Source organism: Pipistrellus kuhlii, unplaced genomic scaffold (assembly GCF_014108245.1).
Source record: "Pipistrellus kuhlii isolate mPipKuh1 unplaced genomic scaffold, mPipKuh1.p scaffold_m20_p_13, whole genome shotgun sequence".
Classification (NCBI taxonomy): Eukaryota; Metazoa; Chordata; class Mammalia; order Chiroptera; family Vespertilionidae; genus Pipistrellus; species Pipistrellus kuhlii.
Window position 1 is genome coordinate 14,384,750 of NW_023425438.1, and position 24,438 is coordinate 14,409,187.

Sequence of the window (24,438 nt, forward strand, 5' to 3'; positions counted from 1 at the left end):
CTAACCATGGTTTGTATTTTATACTCATAAAGAATTTTAGAAGTAATGTACCTTACTTGTTGATAATGAAAACAACCCAGAATAGGCTTTCTTCTTGAAAAGCACAGAATGTTTTAAAATTAAAACTTTAAATTGAAATATTTGAAAACATAACTGAAATAACAATTATAAATATTTGAGCCTTTATTCACTGCCTCCCTGCAATACATTTAAGATGTTTAAAGCAATACGACCGTTGTCCTTGTAATTTACTGGTAAACTGGCAGCCATTTTTTTCAGGGCACTAAATAATCATTTATCAAGTTATGTTTATCTTCTGTAACTGAAGATATTGGCTCAAAAAATTACAATTCCTTTTAGACTCATTTTTATCAAGATGATGCTTTACTTGTCCCTTGGAATGAGAGAGTATAAAAGTGGTTACATTAGAATCCATTTGTCACATTGTCAGCTAAAGGAAAGGTGAGGACAGAAGACAGGGCTAAATTTGGATGTGAGCGGCAGGAAGGAGCCTACAGCTACAATCACATGCGCACACACATCGACAGAGCTGGAAGGGTGTCAGAAAAGTCCAGTCTGAACTTTCTTCCTACAAATTAGAACTACATTACTAGAAGAGTAAGGACTACACTTAAACCCATGTTGGCTCCAAATAGCCTATTTGTTTTTAATTTTTATTTTTTTAATGATAGGAATAGGATTCAGGCCTTGCCTGAGGCCTATTGAACCCAAGAAGGAAGGTACCTGCCAAAAAGGACTCCTTGTGGGTAACTGGGTCCAAATTCATAATCCATAGTCTAGCAGCCATTATTCAGAGTGGCCCCTCTTCACAGAGGGATCTGCCAAACCTCCTGCGCTGAGTTCCTGCCCCAACAGAACCTTACAAAGGAATTCTTGGAACCATTTCTGGCCAATGGCATGAGACCTGCCCATTCAAACGAAGCTGAGATGTGTCCTCATTTACATCTTTACTGACCAATCAGAGCAATCCCATCACAACCAATCAGAATGCACAATTCCAGCCAATCAGGACGGTGCTATTGGGACCCATTACACTGTGAACATTTGGATTCCTTATTTGCATAAAAATGGACCAATCAGGGTCAAGGGCAGCCACTTTCCCTACATAAGTGGGTTTCCCTGGCTTCTGGCGGGAACGCACTTTTGATTTTTGCCCGGCTTGCTAACTGTTTACCTGAACAAAGTCCTTCTTTCTGTGCCCCAGACTGGGGGCTCCTGTTGGCACTGGATTAGGGGGCAGAGGATTTTTGCGGACCGGCCCCTCTTCCCAAACCGGGCCCTGAGCGGTCCCACCGCCCTGGCTCCTGGCTTTGCCTCTTGGGCGCCGGAGCCGGGGAAACCCAACATTGGAGCAGGGAGTGGGCCGCCAGGGTGGACGGAAGGATCCAGAAAACAATTCCCAATGGACCATGGTCTACTCAGAATGTTGGCTTGCTGAGCCTTGAACTAGGTAATCCATCATCCCAGATGCTTCCCAGGGGAGGATCTGCCGTAAAAAGGCCACTCGGCATCGAATGCCCGCGTCCTGGAGCCTCTGGGCACAGAGCCGCCCACTCCGAGCCGCCCTCCCGCCCCCCCGGACGGCCCCTCGCTGGACCCCGCCGACCGGGTCACCACAACTTTATTTCCAGGGCCTGGCGGTGACGTCACGCCTCCCCTGCCTAGCATCGCGAGACTTTTACCCCCCAACCGCCTGCGCCCGCTGCAGCGGTGCAGCCGGCGGGGATGGCGAGCCCCGGAGCCCGGGCGGGTACGACAGCCGCGGCGCCGCCATTGGCTGAGGAGGCCTGAGAGCCGGGCCGGCTTGTGACTAGGAGAGGCCGAGGCGAGTGGCCCCGGGAGAGCCGAGGCCATGGACGCCAGCCTGCCGAAGCGGAAGGAGCCCGGCAAGTCCCTGCGCATCAAAGTCATCTCCATGGGCAACGCCGAGGTGGGCAAAGTGAGTACCGGGCTGGGGGGCGGGGCCTCCGCGGCGGAGCGGCGTGCCGATTGGCTGGGAGGGCGGCCACTCCGCAGCCCGAGGCCCAGCCCCCTCCCCGCCCCTGAGAGGGCCGGGGTCTCTGTTCCGGGGGCCGGGGCGCCGGGAGGAAGACTGTCCTGACCTGTTTGACCTCTGGGTTGTCCCCGTGCCCCATCGGCGTCACCCTTCCTGAGGAGGTGTCTTCTGTGGCTCTTCACCCTCGACTGTGCCCCAAGGAGAGGAAGGAGGCCTCGACCCCAACGTCAGGCCGGCTGCTTAGGCACCCTGTCTGCGTTCTGGGGGGGACCCATCCGGGCCGAGGGGTGCAGAGTGGAAGTTTAGTCACCCAGGCAGTGCTTGGAGGCCGGAGGGAGCTGGCAGGGAGGACGGAGGACGGGGGGAGGGTTTCTCTGCAGACCCGGAGCCCAGAATCAGCATGTCAGTCCTAAGGAAGCATCACGCATGCGGACATGTTTCACGGGGGAGTCGCAGGGGGCCTCTAGGAGCCTGTTGCCTTTAAAAAAGAAAAAAAGAAAAAATATATATTAATTATTAATTTTTAAAATATACATATGTTTTTTGATTTTTTTTTTTTCACAGAGAGGAAGGGAAAGGGATAGAGAGCTAGAAACATCGATGAGAATCATCGATCATCTGCCTCCTGTACACTCCCTACTGGGGATTGGCCCGCAACCAAGGTACATGCCCTTGACTGGAATCGAACCCAGGACCCTTCAGTCCACAGGCTAACGCTCTATCCACTGAGCCAAACCAGTCAGAGCTGCCCTTTTTATTTTATTTTTTTATTTTTATTTTTTGTTTTTTTGGTGGTGTCACCACATCTGATTTCTCAAAGAAGCCTTTGTTCCACTGCCTTTTTCTTTCCTCAGTCTCCCGGATATCAGCTAATCCCTCTCCTATTGTATGGGGGGGATGGAGGGTGCGAGGTGGCCCAGGTCTTCCCCCAAATGGGTCCTAAGACTGCCTCCCCTTCGCCCAAATTGCCTCTCCTTCTGGGTAATGGAAGCTGTGTAGTAAGAATCTCTCGAAGTCATCACATTAGTGACAGAGACAGGATTAGAACCTGGGTCCTTACCCCGCACTGCAAAGCTCTCAGTGAGGGCATGCTGTCAGAATCAGCTAGGAGCAGGCTCTCCACCAATGGTTAATGAGATGCGTAAGCCAGCGCCTTGTACATACAGTTAATGCTCATTAAATGTATATTAGTGTCTTTCCATTTATCAATAGCAGCATTCGATAGTTTATGTATCTATGGATACATGTAAGTACTAACACAGCATTCACTGAAAGGCAACATTTTCTGAACATCAGCTATGTGCCAGGCCTTGAAAATAAAAGAATAAAATGCCTTTTGAAGGTTAGGTACCAAATTGGAAAATTGGCATGCATCTCTTTTGTAACTTTACTATGCTTAATGGTGCTACATTAGAAATAGTCCCAAATTCCCAATGTCATTTATTAGACAGTACAATTAGGTAAGAGAAAGAAATAAAACATGAAGTACTGGAAAGAAGGCAATATTATTATTTGCTAATGGTATGATTGTTTATCTAGAAACCCAAAGAAAATTAACTGAAAGCTATTAGAAACAATAAGAAAATCCAATAAGGAAAAACTAATATACAAAAATTAATAGCTTTACTACATAAAAGTATAAGTGTTTGGAATACATAACTGAAAAACTATTTTAATTTACAATGAGAAATTAAATTAAAGTGCCTACATTTAAAATTGAGAAGAACTAGGTAGGATCTGTATGAAGAAATATTTCATATTCTGCAAAGGGATATAAAATTACCTAGCCAAATGGAAAGATACGTCTTCTTAATTAGAATCATTCAATATTATAAAAATGTTAATTCTTTAAATTAATACACAAATATAATTCAATTCCAGTTATATTACCAGTAAGATTTTCCTTCAGAACATAATGAAAGGTACTAAAGTCCTTATGAAAAATGAAACATGAAAATAACTAAGAAAATTGTGAAAAACAAATGAAAGGAGACTAACACTACCAGATATTAAAACACCTTTTAAAGTTACCAAGATTTCCCTATAGATACTGGAAAGGAAATATAGAGACATTAGTGGAATAGAATGGAGTTCAGAAATAAACCCAAACATATGAGGAAATTTAGCTTACAACAAACATAATGAAATCCTGGGGACATAGAGGCCATTGAATAAGTACTATTGGAATAATTACCTACTATTTGGGAGTAGAGTAGATTCCTATTGCATTCCTTTCTCAGAAATAAATTTTAGGTGAATAAAAGATTTAAATGTAACACATTTCCCCCCTAATTATAAAAGTACTCATTTTGAAGAATTTGGGAAATGTAGAAAGATATACAAATAAATATAAGTTAAATATTAAGGAATGCTCTAGTAAATAATCCTTGGATCAAAAGGCAATTCAAAACAAATAAAATAATTATAAAGCAGTAAAAATGAATAAAATCTATATTATAACCTTCAAAATTAAATCTGTTGTCAAAGGGGAAAATGCCTTATTTTATTTCTATAGAAGAGATTAAAACTAAAGGAATTTAATGGTTGTCCAACTTGGTTGGTATATTAAAAACCATGGAAGTGTACACTTTTTAAAAATATATATATATTTTATTGATCTTTTACAGAGACTAAGAGAGAGGGAGAGTTAGAAACATCGATGAGAGAGAATCATCTATCAGCTGCCTCTTGCACACCCCCTACTGGGGATGTGCCCGCAACCAAGGTACATGCTCCTGACCGGAATCGAACCTGGGACCTTTCATTTCGCAGGCCGACGCTCTATCCACCGAGCCAAACCGGTTTCGGCGGAAGTGTACACTTTAAAAATGTGAATTTTTGCCAAAACCAGTTTGGCTCAGTGGATAGAGCGTCGGCCTGAGGACAGAAAGGTCCCGGGTTCGATTCCGGTCAGGGGCATGTACCTTGGTTGCAGGCACATCCCCGGTGGGGGTTGTGCAGGAGGCAGCTGATCGATGATTCTCTCTCATCGATGTTTCTGGCTTTCTATCCCTCTCTCTTCCTCTCTGTAAAAAATCAATAAAATATATTTTAAAAATAAAAATGAATTTTATGGGATGGCATATCTCAAATTTTAAAAATCTAATGGAATTTATTTCTTGATACATTAGGAAAAGGACACAATATAAATCAAAAGAGAGAGGGAATTCTCTGGAATGACTAATAAAGTGCCTAAAATCTGTTTAAGAAAAAATAGAGAAAGCAAAAAGTTACAAGATTTGTATTGAAATGGAGAGTCACATACTAGAAGAGATTTAAAGAACGATTAGAGAATGCTACCTACAGTTCTATGGGAACACATTTGAAAATGTAAAGGAAATAAAGGATTTCCTAGCAAAATATAAATTACCAAAGTTGACTCAAAAAGAAGTAGAAAGCCCAACTGCCCAGTTACCCCAGAAGAAATTAAAAAGAAATTAAGAGATTTATCATTGCCCAGATGGTGTAGCTCAGTGGTTGAACGTTGACCTATGAACCACGAGGTCACAGTTTGATTCCCAGTCAGGGCATATGCCAGGCTGCAGGCTCCATCCCAAGTGTAAGGCATGCAGGAGGTAGCCAATCAGTGATTCTCTTTCATCATTGATGTGTCTTTCTCTTTTTCCCTCTCTTTTTCTCTCTGTAAAAATAAAAATATGTTTTAAAAAATGAAATCAATAAAGCAAAGAAATTTTCCATTTAAAAAGCTATCAGGCTCATAAATAAGCCTTATTTAAGTTTTAAATAACAATTTCAGTTTCTTAAGTTATTCCAAGGAAAGAAAAATATGAATAGGACTCAAATTTATTATAGGAAGTCATGGAAACTTAAATAGCAAAAATTGATATAGTATTAAAAAAACGATATACCAATTTTACATAGACATAGAGATGCATAATTTTAAAATATCAACAGAATTCAATAATAAAGCAAATAATTCACTGTTATTAAGGGTTTATTATATGAATGCAAACATAGCTTAATATCAAGATGCCAACTCCATAATTTGTTGTCAACTGATTACTGGAGAAAATATTTCCAGTACTGTAAAAAATATTTGATATAATTAGTCAATTCTAGTAAACACTTTATGATAAAACAATATTTATTATCAATAGCCAGCAAACATATCAAATGGTAAAATGTTAAAGCAACTTCCATTAAAAATAGGTAGAAAAAGGATTCTTACTATTTTTCTTTATTACTCAGCATTGTTTTTTAGAGGTTCTAGAGATGAAATAAGAAAAAATGAGATTTTGTGCCTGGAATTCATGCTCCTATCTCTCCCTCTTCCTCTCTGAAATCAATAAAGATATATTAATAAAAAAAATAAAAATTAATAAAAACAGGGTGCTGTTGTTACTAATGTCTTACTAGGGTGCTGTTCTCAGAATGTTCACAAGAGGACACTATTGTACTTAATCTCTTACTTCGTGCTATTCTCAGAATGTCCACAAGAGGGCACTCACACTTAATTCCTTATTAGGGTGCTGTTCTCAGAAAGTCCCAGAGAAGGCAAGATTGCACCTAAAAATCCCTTACTAGGGTAAGTTTATTAAGTCCCTTTTATAGTAATTGTCCTTTTAATTAGATTGAGGATCATCAGGAAAGTATTTAAGTAGAACAAACTCCATTATCAGCACTTCAAGTAAATTATGTTTCATAAGTGCTAAGGATTATTATTAATATAAAAGTCATTTTAAATTGGTTTTTCATTGGCACTGATCTAATTTTGCAGAAGATAAAAAGAAATAAAATACTGGTGCATGCCCTCACATAGTTTACTGTTTAGCTGGAGAGATAAAGTAAATATACACATGTGAAAAGGTAACTAACACTACAAGGCAGTGTATGACTAATGGCAATGCATGGTGTGTGTGTGTGTGTGTGTGTGTGTGTGTGTGTGTGTGTGTGTAATAGTGTGTATGTAAATTGCTAGGGAAGTTCAGATGCAGACAAGATCTCTTATAACCTGAGTGCCGAGTTCAAGCTGGACCTTAAAGGATAACTAAGATTTGAAAAGACAAGGGAAAGTTTATTCCAAGTAGAAGGAAAAGTAATGACAAAAGTCGGAAAGTCAAGTCCTGGAAGTTTTGCAGAAATGTCGAGTTCATATAAAAGGGTTTAGAGAAGACAGATTAGGGTCAGGTTACCGAGGACCTGAATAACAGACAAAGAAATTTGGATTTTGAAGTCTTGGCAATGAAAAGCTTTCTGAGTTGAAATAATGTTAGTGGTGTGCAGTGTTGGCTGAAGTTGGGAGGAAAGGAGCCAGAAAGATGGAGAAGTTCATACAGTGTCTAGTACACCATGACCTAAACCAGAGAGGGACTGTTGGCACTTGGAATGCAGAGAGAGATGGAAGGAACATTCACAAGATTTAGAAAGGCTCAGAACCAGACACGACTTTAACCTTTTGATCCTCTGTGATTGGGAAAATGGTAGCAATATTAATAGAAGTACATTGTCAGCAGGATGCGCTATTTTACTTGTTGAGTTTGAGGTAACAGCAGGACATCTGAGTAGAAACGAGTCTAGCAGATATTTGGAAATGGGGATCTAGTCTTGGGAGGGAGGTCAAGGCTAGACTTAGATATTTTGTTGTTATTGTTAAAAGTGGAGGAGGTCTTGCCTGGCTGGCATGGCTCAGTGGTTGAGTGTCAGCCTGTGAACCAGGAGGCCATGGTTCGATTCCGGTCAGGGCACATGCCCAGGTTGCGTGCTCAATCCCCAGTGTGGGCTGTGCAGAAGGCAAGCAGTGATTGTCTCTCATCAGTGATGTTTCTATTTCTCTCTCCCTCTCCCTTCCTCTCTGAAATTAAAACAAAAAACAAAAAAAGAGATCTTCAAAGAAAAGAGTACAAAGGTTAATAACTAAATTAAAAGCATACCCATATTTGATATTAACGGGAGGATAGAAAATAATTTTTCTTTAAAATCTTCACTTTTAGCATTTGTTTCAGTTATTTTATACTTTTGCCTTTAAAAATGCTTTCTTATAGTGATGAATGAAGACACCAAGCATGTGAAGAAATGTGTTTATTTTGTGTATGTTCTCAGAGGCTATTTACTAAAAGCATGTATTTTCACCTTTTTAGAGCTGTATTATCAAGCGATACTGTGAGAAAAGATTTGTGTCGAAATACCTTGCAACAATTGGAATTGACTATGGAGTCACAAAGTGAGTATATTGTAAATTACATAGAAATCCAGAACCCTCTCAAATGCTCTGTCTGGAGAGAGATGCTGAGGTCAGTTGGGGCAGAGTAGGAATGAGAGCGTGCAGATGCGCAGAGCTCGCCTCCCAAAGCACCATCAGGCGTGCATTCCTCCCCGAGCGCATCCTGTCCTGCAGGCCTTGCCAGGGGCGAGACCTGCCTGGGGAGCAGGTCAGCATGGAGCCTAATGGCAGGTGTCACTTTCCAGGAAACGTGTTTCTGTAGAAGGAGGGCCTATTAGCAGGTGTGTTTTTAGAGCATTTTGAAATAGCCTCTCTAAAAAGTCTAAATATTATGTGAAAATTTTTCTATCAAAGAACTTGATTGATTGGTGATCTTCAGAGCCTATTGGACTTGAGAAATGATCCAGAAAGAGTGAAATTGGCTATAATTGAGGGTTTATTTGGAGATGGATCGAGAGTGGATTGCATACCCATATTTGATATTAAGGGGAGAAGACAAAATAATTTTGGAGAGGAAGCATTACATTATGGGAAATAATGCTGCCAAGTTATAGGAAATAATGCTGCCAAATAGAATTGAGGTAGACAGCACCCCCTAAAGGTGGAATCTCAGGCACCTGCTATTCTGGCCCCAATTTCCCTTTTCTCCCCTCCCCCCATCTCTCATTACATTCCTGTACACCTTCACTCTCCATCACTGAGCTGCCATCATGCTGTCCTCTCAGGGCCAGTGTTCACCCTGCACCTGACATGGCCCTTCCCCTCATCTCTCCACCTGTCTGTCCCTGCAAGGTGTGAAATACTGCTGTCCCTGAACACCTCCATCAGTCAGGACTAAACTCTCTGCTGTTTATGGTACTTACCATAAGTCACTTTGTGTTGTTGTTATGATTTGTATATATTTAATGTCTCTCGCTAGATTGTAAGCGCTAATCTAGGGGTAGTTAGTGTAAATGATCTCCAGGTGCCTGGCTCAGGGCTTGTACGTAGTAGATGCTCAATAAATATTGATTGTTAGGTAAGATGGATATATCCGAGTGGGAAGTTTGCAAGATTAGAATATTAGAGCAACCTTCAGAAAGGTAGATGGGCAGGGAGGGTGTATCTGTAGTGCAGGGCACAGGATTTCATCAGTGATGTGTGAGGGGATCCTGGTTTTGTTTTGGATCACATAAGTCACTAGTTTATCCGTCTAAGAAATGAGAAGCACCATGTTATGCCACAGAGTGGTGGTCTATTCAACAGACTCTTCTGTTTGTGGCTAAAATGTTTTTGGAGAAGATGGTTATCCCTGATGAGTCAGGAGGATATAATTGACAGAAACCCAACTCAGATGAACTCCAGCAAAAAAATAAAAAGGTCGTCAGTTCACAGAATCCAAATGGAGCTGGGCCTCAGAGATGACAGGAACCAAATATAGCCAAGTCATCTCTCTCTTCCTCTCTACCTCTTTCTCTATTTATATACACCTCTCTCTCTCTCTCTCTCTCTCTCTCTCTCTCTCTCTCTCTCTCTCTCTCTCTCTCTCTCTCTCTCTCTCTCTGTTCCTCTTGGCTTTGTCCACTCAGCTGCCAGCAGCTCTCAGGCTCACGCTGTGTACATTTTCCTTCTGGCGAGGGAATGAAACTAATATTCCAAGTTTAAAGATTGCAGGGAAGGTTTGGCCGTCAGGTAGGACAGACACCTTTCCAGCTCCGTCAGCTGTGGGATCGCTGAGAACATCTGAACCACATTGGGAGAGGAGGGGAGGGGGAAGAGGGGTACTCTTTGGCCATTACAATAACATGCCCATTCCATCTGTCCTGTTTTCATATGGTGAGCCTCAGACTTCCGTATTCTTAGCAATTGCCTGTGGAGTTGTCAGTGTGCAGACTCCTAGGCTGAGGTTATGGTTTCCGGGTCTGGTTCTCACAGCCCTCCCCAGTCGGACGCAGTGGTCTTGGGGCGCAGCGTGGGGCAGCACTGCCCGGAGGTGATGCATTGCCGTCTTTCTTAAGGCAGATTTCTCTGGCTTCAGGTTAAATGGACCTCTGTGAGTGTGCGTGTGTGAGCACGCTTGTGTTACTGTCTGGCTTTATATACTCCAGTTCCATACCTTCTCAAATGCTCTCTCTCTAAGGTAAAATTTTCTATCAATAGTATAAATTATTATGCCAGGTCTTTTGTAGATGCTCTCAAACTCTTGTTTTGCCTTGCTGTTCTCACGTTCTCTTTTATTAGATGGATTCTGATTTCACAAATGTGCGTCTTACTTGTGATGAGATGTGGTAGAGAACTCAGCAGAGGGAATTCGATAAGACGAGGAGTGGTGGTTAGTTTGACTTAAATATACAAATACTAGACAACAACTGTGGGAAATAGGGAGCAGGTGCCGATGTCCTGGTTCTCCCCTGCCCCTCCCTCATCCCCCTGCAGGGAGGGAGTCGTACCAATGCTAAGACTGAAATATTTACTTAAAAAAGACACCCCTTGGTTAATTTACTGTTATAATCTCTATTCTTTAACCTTAGTGCAAATTATTTACAATGTTTTGTTCATTCATTTTCCAGTAGTGATTTTTTTTAAGACTAGAAGCAAAAATGCTATGATGTTAACAGTAGTTAATTCTAATATAAATGGTTATTATTTCCCTTTTTGCTCTGTTCTCTATTTCCAACTTTCTGAAAAAAAATTGATTATTGCTATTGCTCAAATGAAGATAACAAGAAAATTAAACAGGTATTGTTAATAATGTAATCATTGTTACTGTCCTGCATGGTAACCAAGTATAACCAGTAGTAACTAAGATGTCTTACTAAGGAGAAACAAAATATTTGTTTTCCTTCATCTTGCTTCTACTTGTCCCAAATCCCATAGTCAGAGCCGCCCTTTGTCATGAGGGGGGGATGCGGGCCCTGGGGAGGTTGGAGGGAGTGAATGCCTTTGCCAGGAGGCTCGGTGCTGTAAGAATAAGGAGCAGGGCTGCCTACCGGGTGCTGGCTCCTGTGGCAGATGATGCGGGGTCGGGGAGAGGCAGCACTGAGAAGCTCTTTGAAAGTTCACACACAGACTCCTTTAAAACTTACAGTGACAGATTTTACAAGTGACGAATAATGTTAATGTGAACGCAGAATCTATGACCTTCTATGGTTTATTTTTTATTTTTTCATGTGAACTTTTCAGGGTACAAGTCAGAGACAGAGAGATCAAAGTGAACATCTTTGACATGGCTGGACACCCCTTCTTCTATGAGGTAAGAGCACCTTTTTGAGAAAACCTATGCCCACTGTCGTCATGGTTTAGCCAGTGATCCTGAATTACCTGAGACAGCCATCTCCAAACCATGTGTAACAGGAAGTGAGTTTAGCTGGTGTAGGACCAGCTGTTAGAGGAGCTGCTTCTCACCTCATCGCTGAGCCCGGAGCCGGAGTTCCCTGGTGGCAGGGCCAGTGACCAGGCCAGCCCCGCACCGGCCAGCCCGGGCGGTGGTTCCTTCCTTTCGGCGCCGAACAGTCCTCCGGTCTCGGTTTCTGAGAACTCTGCTGTCGTTTGAAACGTTTTTCCCCAGAAGAGAGGCGTCACTTTTCTCTGGCTGCTCTCATGGTTTCCCCTTCGTCTCTCGTTTCAGAGGTGGAATTGTGATGTGTTGGCATGGATTCTTTGCTCTTCCCGTTTGGGGTTTGCTCAGCTTCTTGAATCTGTAGGTTTATGTCTCTTGCCTCATTTGAGGGGTTTTTAGCCATTATTTCTTTGAGCGCTTTTTCAGTCCCACCCTATTTCTCCTCCCCGGGACTCTCATCTTGTAGTCCCCTGGGTCCCCCTGAGGCTCTGTTCTGTTTGCTTGTTGTTTGTTTGTTTGTTTCTCTCTCTGTTGTGTAGGTTGCCTAATTTTATTGTCTCCCTTCTAGTTCTCTGATTCTCTCCACTGTCCCCTCCATTTGTCGTTGAGCTCAATTTCTAAGCTTTTTCATTTTGTTAGTGTTTCTCAGGGATTTATTTTTCTGAAGTCTCTACCCAGCCTTTGCCCGAGGGGGGCGGGGCGTGGAGAGGCAGAATCTTTTGAGGTGCTAGCGGAAGTGAGTGGTTATTGTCTAAAGTTTCTCTGTTTCGTGAGGCTTCCCCTGGCCTGGTCTTCTGTCTAGAGAGCGGGTTCTGTAGGGCTTTTGTGTGTGGCGTTTCCAGGTGGACTCCCTCAGCTGCCTGTCTTGCATGCATGCGGCACAGGAAGCCCAGGAAACTCACATTGTCCGTCCCCAGCCAGAGGTCCAGGCTTGTCTGCCTCCTTCTCTCCACTTCCCGAGACTTCTGATGTGTTTTCTGTGTGGTGCCCAGGCTCCCCTTGTACTTACAGGAAGAATAGGGAAAAGCCATCTCTCCATTTTCCGGGAGGGAGAGAGAGGAAGGGGGTGGGGGGTAGGAGGCTACTGCACATGGCGGTGCTTTGCCTTCGTCACCTCGTTTACTCTCCATAAACCCTGGGGAGTGAGGAGGGTGTCCCCATTTTGCAGATGAGGAAACTGAGACTCGAGAGGTTAGGGCCTGCCCCTAGTCACACCATAGTCAGTGTGAGCAGGTGTGGCTCTGAGTGCAGCTCTGCGGCTGCTGCTGAGCTCCAGGCCTCAGAGAGACCTGCCGCCCGGGAAAGCTGGCTGCGGATGGGATGTCTAGATGGCTCTGCCTGTTCTAGTATCTGTGTCATTTTTGCCGTAAGTTCTTATTCATTGTTCACTCAGCTCCCATGTTCTTCCTGAGAAGAACGTGACATAATTGTGTTATTTTAAGGTCTGACAACCACACGTCATGGTTGTCCCCTCTGGGAGCGGAGCTGGAGGTGAGGAGGGGAGGCAGAGCCACTGTTTCCTCCCAGGCCTTCTGTGCTAGCGGATTGTTTATTGTGTTACTTTGGCTTTGTAAAACGTCCCCTGAAGTGAAGGCCAGCAGGCCAGCAGATATTGAGATACAACAGCAGATACGATGAATGCACAAAAGAACGAACTTGGCAAACTTTACGATTCTCTTCTTTTGAAACAAACCGGTGTGGGTTTTACCTTTCCCTATTAACCCCAAAGCCCTCCGCCTGCCGGTCCGGCTTTGTGCATCCTCTTCTCTGCAGGTGCGCAACGAGTTCTACAAGGACACGCAGGGCGTGCTGCTGGTCTACGACGTGGGGCAGAAGGACTCCTTTGAGGCCCTGGACACGTGGCTGGCGGAAATGAAGCAAGACCTTGGGCCTCATGGGAACATGGAAAACGTGGTCTTCGTAGTGTGTGCCAACAAGGTAATGCTTTGGAATGGCACGCTCGGCTTCCTAGGTTTATTGTGGGAGGAGTGCAGCTCTGAGTTTGGGGGAACAAAAAAGGAAAGAAAAATTCCTTTCCGGTAATATAGGAATCAACAACTTTTCAAAACATAGGTCCCTAACACAAGAACAACCAAACAACAGCTGGATGTCAGGTTTTACCCGTTTTTGTGTCTGGTGACAGCAGGAGAGGTGGAGGCCAATCGTCACACTTCGATCTGATTGGAGGAGGGTGGTGATCAGGTGAAGAGTGTCCATGGAAAGGTGTGAAAAGCAGACCTGGCCCCCGGACCCCTGGGTGGTGTGGCAGGCTGGGGAGCCAGCAGCAGTGCCCTCCAGGGATACGCGGGACGTACGCTAACAGGCCCCACTCAGTCAGTCATCCTCTTGTCCCTTTGGGTCCTGGGCATTTGATGTGCGAGGCTGGGTTCATTTAAGAATAGTATTTACTTAGTGAAGGGCTGACAGACCTCACTGGCCGTCTTTGGCCCTCGTTGCCATTTCAGATTGACTGCACCAAGCACCGCTGTGTGGATGAAAGTGAAGGGCGTCTTTGGGCCGAAAGCAAAGGGTTCCTGTACTTTGAAACTTCAGCACAAACCGGAGAGGGAATTAATGAGATGTTCCAGGTAACCTAGCATTTTGTTGTTTTAAAATTTGTGTCGAAACTGCCCTTGCGAAATTTTATTTTAAATTATGAGAAGCAAAACAGCAATTTCTCATTTGAATAAGCTCTTTCTTTTCAGAAGCTGGTGAGAAAAAGAGAAAGAATCTATATTAATAAAAGGGTAATAAGCTAATTAGGGCGGACATCTTCTGGGCATCCATCTGGACAAAGCCACAGTGGCTGTGAGGCCCGGGGCTCAGGCAGCCATGAGCCCTGGTAGCTGTGAGGCATGGGGCTCAGTCCTCACAGCTGCCACAGCTGGCAGTGGCAGCAGCAGTGGGATGATGGGGACAGCGCCTTCCCCTGATCAGCCTGGTCACCTCCTGCAGAGGGAGGCCAGGCTGCAGCTTAGGCCCACTCCCCCAGGCCTAAGCTGTCAGTAGGAAATCCCTAAGGGCTCCCAGACTGTGAGAGGAGGCAGGCCAGGCTGAGGGAGCCCTCCCTGCCCCACCCCATGCACCAATTTTCATGCACTGGGTCTCTAGTATGAATATGAATATGATATGTGTGTGTGATGTCTACTGTCTATTTTAGACCAGACCTAGCTGATCATCAGAGTTACTTGAGGAAATTCTTCAAAATACAGATTGCTGGGTTCCAGGCCTATTGGAAGCTTAATGTTGTGATAGAGCCAGAAATCGATATTTTGAAAAAGCTTTCTAGGTGATTCTGATGATTATCAAGTTTAACAGCAGCTATTTTATACTTACCTCAGTGGGACAGAGACTTTTTTTCCAAATTACTTTTGCTTACATTTGTGTGCAGAATTGGCTTGCCATGCTAAGATCATCCTGTGTCATGGCCATGTGCAGCTGTTACACATCCAGCCAGTCACACACAAAAACAGGTCTCACCAATCACGTGGGCAATAGAAGGATGCATTCACTGTGCAAGCTGAGTAGACGGCCACTTTTTAAACATTTACTGATCTTGAATAATTTTAAGGGGAGGAGGCTGTTCAAATACTTAAGTGATAAAGTCAAGTCAACTCTTAATGACATCCATTTGGAAGTAAGTGGTGGCATGAATAATGCATTTTTTTCTTATGACTACATCTGATATTTTGGGCATTTTTAGCATTTTAAGTAATGTAGCTATACTATAGAGAGTTGTTCTTAATTATTGAGTGGGATCTTACTTAATCTTTTATGCAGAATTTTCTCCTCACAAGTGTCACCCCTCCTCCTGGAAGACAGGTTCCATCCTCGCTGTCAGGCTAAATTGGGCACCAGTAGCTTCTATTTCCAGACCAAATAAGGCTGTGTTGGCTTGCCACGATTCTCCTCTTGTGAAACAGCCCTATGTGGGTTTGTACCTATACAGTATATGTGCAGCAATAATACTCAGCCATTTGAATGGTGTTTTACACTTCTAGAGGGTTTACATATGTCATCACTTTTAAGACTCTCAACAATGTACGGCAATTATCACTCTTATTTCTCAGATATGAGAGCGCCCGAGAGGAGTAGTGATTTGGCGGAGAGTCACAGATAATATCTGGGGGCTAAATCAGCACTTTATGTTTGTCAGTTCTTTCTCTTTGGTCTCTAGTGTGTCTCCTGAGACGTTAGCACCCATTTTTACTCTTACTCGGTTGTGTGCAATGTCTTTTTCCCCCCTCCAGTTACTTTCTTTAAAAAAAATTAAAATTGGTTTCAGAGAGGAAGAGAGAGGGAGAAAGAGAGAGAGAAACATCAATGATGAGAGAGAATCACTGATTGGATTGAGCCCTCAACTCAGATATGTGCCCCAACTAGGAATTGAACCGTGACCTTCTGGTTCATAGATCAACACTCAGCCACTGAACCACTCTGGTCAGGCTCTCCTCCAGTTACTTTGAAGAGTTTCTCTTCCTCCTTGATTTTCAGTAGTTGTGCTATGTGCCTACGTGTGGTTCTCCTTAAATTTATCCTACGAAGGGCTTGTTGAGCTTCTTGGATTGATGTGCAGTGTTTTTCAGGAAATTTGGGGAGATTTTTAAAAAATATATTTTTATTGATTTCAGAGAATAAGGGAGAAAGAGAGATAGAAACATCAATGATGATAAGAATCATTGATGGCTGCCTCCCTCACGCCCGCCCTCTACTGGGGATCAAGCCTGCAACCCAGGCATGTGCCCTTGACTGGAATCAAACCTGTAACCCTTTTGTCTGCAAGCCAACACTCTATCCACTGAGCCAAACTGGCTAGGGCTGGGGAGGTTTTTTTAAAACCTTTATATTATGCCCTGTTGTCTCTCCTTTTTATTCTCCCTCCTTTTTTTTTGGTGTGTGTTGGGGGGGGGGGGGGGGACTCCAGCTATTGATACATAGTAGATCATTTGATTTTTATCCCACAATTCTTGAGGCTATGTTTATTTTTATTCCACTTTTTTCTCTATTTTTTAGATTGCATAATCTCTATTGCTTTGACTTCAACCTGCTGTTGAATCCACTGAGGGAATTTTTCAATTCAACAGTCTTCAGTTCTAGAATTTGCATTTGATTCTTTTGAGTGGTTCCCAATTGTCTGCTGAGATTCTCTCTCTTCACTCACCAACAGTATACTTTCCTTTACTTCTCTGATCTTATTTCCCTCTGAAATATTTACTTTATTATGAATTTTAAGAGTTGCTGAAATATATTAAAATCCTTTAGTTAATGCTTAAAAGCAATTCCTATTTTCACAAAATCAGTTCTACTGTGGGATGTGTTTCCTTTTGCAGACCTTTTATGCATCCATAGTTGACTTATGTGAAAATGGCGGGAAACGTCCTATCCCAAATAGCAGTGCCAGTTTCACCAAAGAACAAGCAGACACCGTTCGCAGAATTCGGAATTGTAAAGACAGTTGGGACATGTTGGGAGTCAAACCCGGAGCCTCAAGGTAAGCAGTGCTCTGTGATGTTAGTGCTGAGTTCTGTGATAGAGAACGGCTCCATTGTCAAAATCACAGGCACAAAATACCTCCTCACAGTTGTCGAGAAATATAGAGGTGTGTGGAAATGTATCCAACGACTCAATAACACTCTCTCACTGAGTCAGAAACAGCTTGTTTCTTTGGTACTCAGGCGGTAGCAGGTGCCTGAGGTGGAAGCTGTAGTTTGTGTGCAGAAATGCTTTTCGGAATCGTACGCTCTGCTCTTGTGGAATTAAGAGCCTTGAAGCTAATGAACCTTAAAAAATACCTTACAAAAGAGAACTCTTAAATTATAGAGTTTTAGAAGAGGAAAAATGTTAGCAATCAACTTGTCCAAACATTTCATTGTATAGCTGGGAAAACTGGGACTTAGTGAGACTAAATACATTCAGTAACCTCAGGAGTTAGTGGCAGAATTGTTCTTGACCCTGAACACACCATGTGAGCGTGAGTATCCCCCCCCCCCTTTCTCTCTCTCTCTTTTCCTCTCTCTCTCTCCCTCTTTCTCTTCCTTTCTCCCTCTCCTTCTCCTCCTCCCTCTCCCTCTTCCCCCCACCTTCTGTGTGTGCGTATGTGTCTTTATTCTCATCTGTGCGTATTTATGATACTTTATTTTAGCCAAAAGAATTATTTGGGAGAAAAAGAAATATAATCACTACTCTGTTACTGTGCAAGAATAAATCATTGTTCAGTATGGTCATATAACTTTTTCTTTTTCCCCCGTTGTTCAGTTTGGTCATAGAACTTTCCCCCCAGTTTTAATGAAATGTAATTCACATGCAGGATTGTATAGTTTAAGGTGTACAGCCCAATGTGAAGCAGTGACCACAAATTTAGTTACTATCCATCATCTCATACAGAAGGGAAAAAAAAGTGTTTTTCATTGTAATGAGAACTCTTGGGATCTACTCTCTTAAGAACTGTCCAAGTTTGCATCACTTTTTATTATAGAATACTGTCACTGTGCATATTCTAATTATAAGAGTCCTCACATCTTTTGATTTTGCACCATCGCTTTTCTCTCCATAGTTCTCCCTTTCTACTTATTCACCTTGACCCCACCCACACCCACACCCACACCAGCACACCTTGAAGTTGTCTTGTGAGCATCAATAGTGTTAGCATCTCTTCTCCATTCTGGTCTCAGAGCGTATCTTTAGTCCAGAAGCAAAGAGGGGAGGGAGGAGGAAGGCAGTTATTGGTCACCTCGACTGGCCAGGCTTCTAAGCACAGAGTTCACCGGGATCTTTTATTTTTATTTTTTAAATAAATCTTTATTGTTCATATTATTACAAAAGTTCCTCATTTTTTTCCCCCCTCCACCAGGTTCCCACCCCACCCTCTGCCCTTTCCCCGCCCCCACCCCCCCATTGTCCTCATCACCGGGATCTTTTAAACGTACTTTAAAGTTTCCATGTCTCATTCTAAATTCTTCCATTTCATCCTCAAGGGATATTGGCTCTAAAACTAAGAAACGATTGCTTACTAACTTAGAATAATGTTTATTACAGAAAAGTAAGCTTTGGTTTCTTATTTATTCACTCTGGTTAATTGGAATCTACTAACATTTACAGGATCTCCTTAAGTTCCGTGCCCTTCGCCAGTAGAAACATGTCCTGTTCTTACCTTTGCTTTTCTGGAGAGAGCAAACTAATTTCGTATGGTATTGAACACACTGAGGCAAAACCTACAAACATTTTTTTAAGTTATAGACAGTTTTAATGTTTGTTCAGTGCTAATTGTTTACTGTTCTTGAATTTGGAGAAAATCTTAATCTTCAGTAGAATTAATATATTTCTTACACACTTGACTCAGTCCTGTTTCTCCATAATTTTCCTTGAAAGCCGCCTCTGCTACCCAGAATCCTTTTTTAAAAGTCTTCATTGTTGAAAATTACATGTTTCCTTTTCCCCCCACTGACCTTTCCCAGCCCGCTCCCACACCCTAACCCTGGCCCTCACTCCCCTACTGTCTGTGTCCAGAATTCCTCAAAGGCTCTCTTAGCGCAGGGGGCCAGGCCTCATACCAGTCCCCAGTGGACATGTTTCTTCAGGAAGCAGAGAAGGGCTCCCCAGGACTCACTCACGGGGAAGAGAGAGGATGCTGAACCTGCTCAGAGACAGAGAGTCCTTCGGGGGAAATGTGATTCTTGGGAGTTGATATTAAAATTATGTAGAAGAGCTCCATGAAAGATTAAAACGAGAATGCAGGACTCCCCTAAGAGCAGAGAACAGAAAAAGCCATAGAACGTATGCTCAGGACACGGAGAACTTAACGTGGCCCTGAGACCTGTCTCTCCAAGCTGACATAGACTTTCCATCACACCAAGAAGTCAAAGGCCATTTCCCTAATTTACAGAGCCAAACGAGAAGTCCTTTGATAAAAAGTACAGGAGGAAAGCTAGGGCATTCAGAAAGCGCGCTACCCAGCCTCAGGAGACAGCGGGAACCTCGATTACAAAAGGTGGGAAAGAAAGCCATCCAGTGGAGACAGAGCAGACTCCTTCCAGCAGTGACTGGGTTCTAGAAGCTTCTCAGAGGCCTGACATCTGAGCGTAAAGAAGAGCAGGGAGCCCAGCCAGTGTGGCTCAGTGGTGGAGCATCGACCTATGAACCAGGAGGTCACGGTTTGATTCCCGGTCGGGGCACATGCCCAGTTATGGGTTCAATCCCCAATGGGGGGCGTGCAGGAGGCAGCCTATCAATTCTTCTCTCTCATCATTGATGTTTCTCTCTCTCTCTCTCCCTCTCCCTTCCTCTCTGAAATCAATAAAAAGTATATTTTAAAAAACAATAATAAAATAAAAAAGAGCAGGGAAGGTTACAGGACCAGATGGACTCCAGGCCCCTCCCTGACTGGTTCCCACTCATTGGGGAGCTCAGAAGCCTAAGATCTCTTCGGGGCTCTGCGGGTCTTATACTCCTCTCCTCTCTGGGAGATTGATCTCTCATTTCTTCTTTGTCTCCGGAGCTCACTGTACCCCTCAGGTGCTCCTTCCTGGCCATTGGTATCCCATCTACCCTGGACCTCAGATTCCCCTGGAAACGACTCATTTCAGCCCTTTTTCCTGTAGCTTACCCCTCTGTGCATCTGGCCACTGCCCCTCCTGCTCCACATGATCCCTTTCTCTTTCTGCACGGACAACCAGCTACGCTATGCTCTCACCTGGGTTATGGCGGCACCCCGCCTGACCCCTAACCTCAAGAAGCGGCACTCCCACACCCTGTGCCATGGAGGCCTCCTCTTGCTGCTGATCAGAGCCCGCTGCCTGTTGTTCTGCCTCCGTGGCCTTTCACTTACTGACCTTCTCCCTGGCCGACTGGTTCCTTGTCTTTCCCACAGCTTCCTCAGGGAACTACACGCCGGGCCCCAGCCTGTGCCCAGCCTGCAGTTCTCTGCCGGCATTTCCCTCCCCCATGTTAGGTCACAACCCCCATTTTCAGAGCCTGCCCGGGGGCCTGTCCTGACCGCCCCCCGCCCTTACTGCTGTCAGACTCACTCAGCGCCACCAGGTGCCAAGTGCTGTCTGTTTTCATCCGATCATTCCTTTACCAAACGTTTTCTCAGCGTTTATGTACTCAGTTTCTACTGCATTTTTTTCTTAGTTGTATGTTATTTATTATTTGTTTGTTTGTTGTTTGCTAGTCCCATCTTTAAAAGGGGTGGTAGTTACTTGGGATGTGCTTACCGTTATTCAAGCAGCTAAAACGTAACTGTCACTAACGGAGCTCTGCCCTCCCGCAGGGAGGAGGTGAACAAGGCCTACCGGAGGCTCGCCGTGCTGCTGCACCCCGACAAGTGTGTGGCGCCGGGCAGTGAGGACGCCTTCAAGGCGGTGGTGAACGCCCGCACGGCCGTCCTGAAAAACATCAAGTAGGCCGTGCGGAGAGGACGCGGGGGCTCCGTCCAGACAGGCCTCCCTGGAGGCGCAGCAGCCGGCGTGGGCTTCCCTCCGCAGACTCCCTGCTCCTTCCCGTGTGTGTCAGCCCCACGTCAGCCATCCGGCGCCTGCTGCCATTTCACAGGGGGCGAGGGAACCACGTCTGCGCGGCGCTCATCGCACATTCCAAGTTGACTCCCGCAGGCCCCTTGCCCAGGAGGGTCCACAGGTTTCTGGAGGGAGGACAGGAAGACCCTTCACCTTGTCTCTTTTTTATTAATTCACCATCAGAAGAAAAACTAGCAGACAGTATCGAAACCCCTGGAAGTTGGTGTGACCTCACAAGCAAGTTGCTCCTTTTAGAATGAGTCCTTAGGTGGCCTCGTAACCATCCATCTAAAATTAATGCACTCTTAGAGCCCTTTGGAAGTTTGTGAAACAGCGATGCGATTCTGAAGTAAGCAGCCCTTTTTTGACATTTAGTCTGTTCCCTTCTCTGACCACCAGGGGGAGAGACGAGCCAGTCCTAAGGGTAAAAGCTAGTTGCGCCCCTGGATCTGAGGTCGCTCCCTGGCTGTGGAAATGGGTGCTGGTTGCTGTGGGGAGCATCATCACCTGGGAATGAGGAGTCGCACCCAAGACAAGGGCTTGCAGGGCACCCTGGATTGTGCACACATCGCCAGGGGCTGCAGCCCGGCTCAGGCACATTGGATGCCTTAGCGCTCGGAGCCCCCATGTGAGGTTTATGCCTTTTGGTTTCTGCGTTATTTGCTGCAGACAAATACCGGTGGGAAAGGCAGGGGTGCTGCCCAACGAGCCAGGTCTCCTCAGTGTTAGCTCCTCTGGAGCCTCCTTGTTCTGTATACTACATCCGCCATCATTCCTCTCAGTCCCTGGCTTCCACCCACTGCCTCCCTTATAAGCCGGGCCTGGGTCTGGGTGACCAGAGGCTCGTGTGGGGGGTGAGAGCTCAAGGAGGTCTTAAAGCCTGTGTGGGAGGAATCGCCGTAATTTTGCTTGGGTCCCAATTTTCTGAATAGTGATATTTTAAACCACAGATTATAAAAACTACACGGAGAAAAACCCATTTCCCCATAGTCTCCGCTCGGTCTCCCAGGGATGGGTGATCACGCCTGGCCTTTCTCTCAGGTGGGGCCTATCGCCTGTCACTCTCATGACGATGCTCATGTGTTGAGCTGTGATCGTGCTGCACTGACTGGGGCTTTAAGGTACATAGGGCACTGCTTCCTGTGAGCTTCACCAGCTCTCCCACATAGATGGCCAGGCAGCGTGCCTACACTCAGGAGGAAGGCACTTCCATCCATTCACGCCCTCTGTGGTCTGGGTTCTTGCCCTCCCAAAGCAGCTGCATTCCGTGGCTGCCCTGGGGCCGCAGGGAGCTTGTCAGGAAACCAGAGCATTGTTTTCTGGTAGGTTCTCTCAATTTTTTCTGAATTGAGATCTGAGATACGATTTCTGGTGGGGTTTTCCTCTGGCTGTTTGATTTTAACCAGTTCTGGGCCTGTAGGACTCCAACCCAACAATGCTTAAGGCCGATAATGCTTAAGGCCGCCACCATGCCTACAGTATGAGCATCGCTCTGCTGGCTGGCTGCAGAACTGAGGAGTCGTGTGGTGAGGGATCCCGCATGCCATGTCAGCCCAAGGGGACCTGCCCACTCGCTGAGTGTGGGGCCCTGTATAAGCAGCTGGGGCCAGTTTTCATTCTGTCCTCCAGCCCTGGGTCGGCCACCTCACTCACCTGCAGTGAGAGCGTGCGTCTGGGGGTGGAGTGGGTGTTCTTTAGCCTTCCATCCGTACCCCTGGGTAGCGACTGGCTTGTTGAAATTCAGCCTGCTCCTGCTCTCAGGTCCTGGGACTCAGGTCCCAGCACCTTTGTTGTGAGTTAGTGTACACGGCCATGAGCTGCTTAACTTATGGCAAAGCAGGAGAGGAAGCCAGGATTTTATGACTTCCATAATTCTTGAGTAGAATATTAGAAGGTAATGAAGCATGAACAGCAATGAGAAGTGTTCTTAGTACTAATTTTATACAAACTTACAGACCTCTGTGCAGTAACTTCTTGGTGCAATGCCCTTTATAATTCAATCTTAAAATTATTCAGTCAGAGCACATCAGTGAGAGTAACAGCAGAATAATTGCAATGGCTAAAAAAAATTTTTCTAGAGAGAATTCAAAAAGGAATAAAAAGTTTGAACAGTTATTACTAAAGAAAAGCCGTTCCTTCCACATCTGAGTCACCAAAACTTGTTAGAAACCCCTGGAGGCATTTCAGACTCATCATCCAACCCACCCACGCACTTAGCCTGCACCGCCTCTGCCCGCTGCCTCTCCTGCCGCCTCCATTAGAGTAGATTCTGGACCATCAGCATTTCTGAGTCCCCGCTGGCATTTGCTGCTTCACATGAGCGTGTCCTGGGCGTTGTCAGTCTTAGCGGACTATGCTGCTGCCCCACATAGCTGCTCTCATGCTGTAGCTCGCACTGTTCTTTAAGGCTCACATTTACCTCAGGAAACTTACCTTATGTTCTCAGCATTGAACTCAATGTTTTTTATACCCATAAGCGAGAACCTGCTTCACTGTTAGCCCCATGAGCCATAGGCAAGCAGCTGAGTTTCTGAAAGAAAGCAGTGAGTGCAGCCCGGAATGAGGTCGCCGCCCCTCGCAGACAGGGACAGTGTAGAGGGGTGAGGGGTTTCCGTTTCAGGTTGGAAGGGGTGAGCTGTTGCACACAGTGTGTGACAGTGACAGCTCGCTGGGTCTGCCTGTGATTTGGCAAAACTTTTGAAAACGAATTTAGCTGCAAAATATAGCTAACCACCTTCCATTGCAAATTCTGCAAAGTGGAAAGAGGTTCGGACGTGGGATTGGAATTGAGCACAACTGTAAGATACACTGGATACTATTTGCACATTGGTTTTCCCATGAGACACCTCTGGAGAAGACGGCCGTTTAAACTGTGATGTGGGTGCATCTGCTTGTTGGAACAGGCAGTGCCGATGGCTGTGCAGTGAAGGCGGGGTGGGGTGGGGGGTGGACCGTTTGGAAGGCTTCCTGCATCGGTTGCCCTTTGACTGTGAATGCAGAGTCTCTAAACAGACCATTTCTCTTACGAGGTGATTCACATTTGCTTTCTATTGCAATAACTGAAAGTGTTAAATCCAGCAGTTGTTTATGTCGTGTATAGAGAGTGTCCTATGTATTTAAGTTGTGTATTTTTATAAAGTAAAGCCAAATATCACACACCGCTCTGTGGCTGCACTGGTTTGTTGGGACGTGGGTCTTTCACGTTAAACGCGGGAGGCCAGAGCCGGTCTCCTTCCCCTCACCGAGGCCTCAGATCAGCATCTGGCTGTGGTTCCCAGTTGGTAACATGGAAGGACTTTTCATTCATCAGCATATCGGGCTTGTCCAACCTTATGAAGTTGTGATGAGGAGGTTTGATCTCTCAGGGAAAGATACTAATGTTATGCTTGCCTTTTTAGTTCAGATAAAA

General features: G+C 44.9%; 1 protein-coding gene across 3 annotated transcripts; it reads left to right on the plus strand.

Annotated features, from left to right (window-relative positions):
• The first annotated feature begins 1,689 nt into the window (after window positions 1-1,689).
• Window positions 1,690-24,187, plus strand: DNAJC27 (DnaJ heat shock protein family (Hsp40) member C27). Of its 3 annotated transcripts, none has more exons than XM_036435039.2 (7): window positions 1,691-1,960; window positions 8,116-8,198; window positions 11,361-11,430; window positions 13,291-13,455; window positions 13,983-14,105; window positions 16,848-17,008; window positions 20,786-24,187. In XM_036435039.2, exons 1-7 carry the CDS (start codon window positions 1,874-1,876, stop codon window positions 20,916-20,918), a joined length of 822 nt encoding a protein of 273 aa, XP_036290932.1. In that variant the 5' UTR covers window positions 1,691-1,873; the 3' UTR covers window positions 20,919-24,187. The 3 variants fall into 3 exon arrangements, with proteins under 3 accessions (XP_045436602.1, XP_036290932.1, XP_045436601.1); XM_045580645.1 differs by having other exon boundaries at window positions 1,691-1,951; XM_045580646.1 differs by lacking the exon at window positions 16,848-17,008 and having other exon boundaries at window positions 1,690-1,960.
• Window positions 24,188-24,438: the final 251 nt, after the last annotated feature.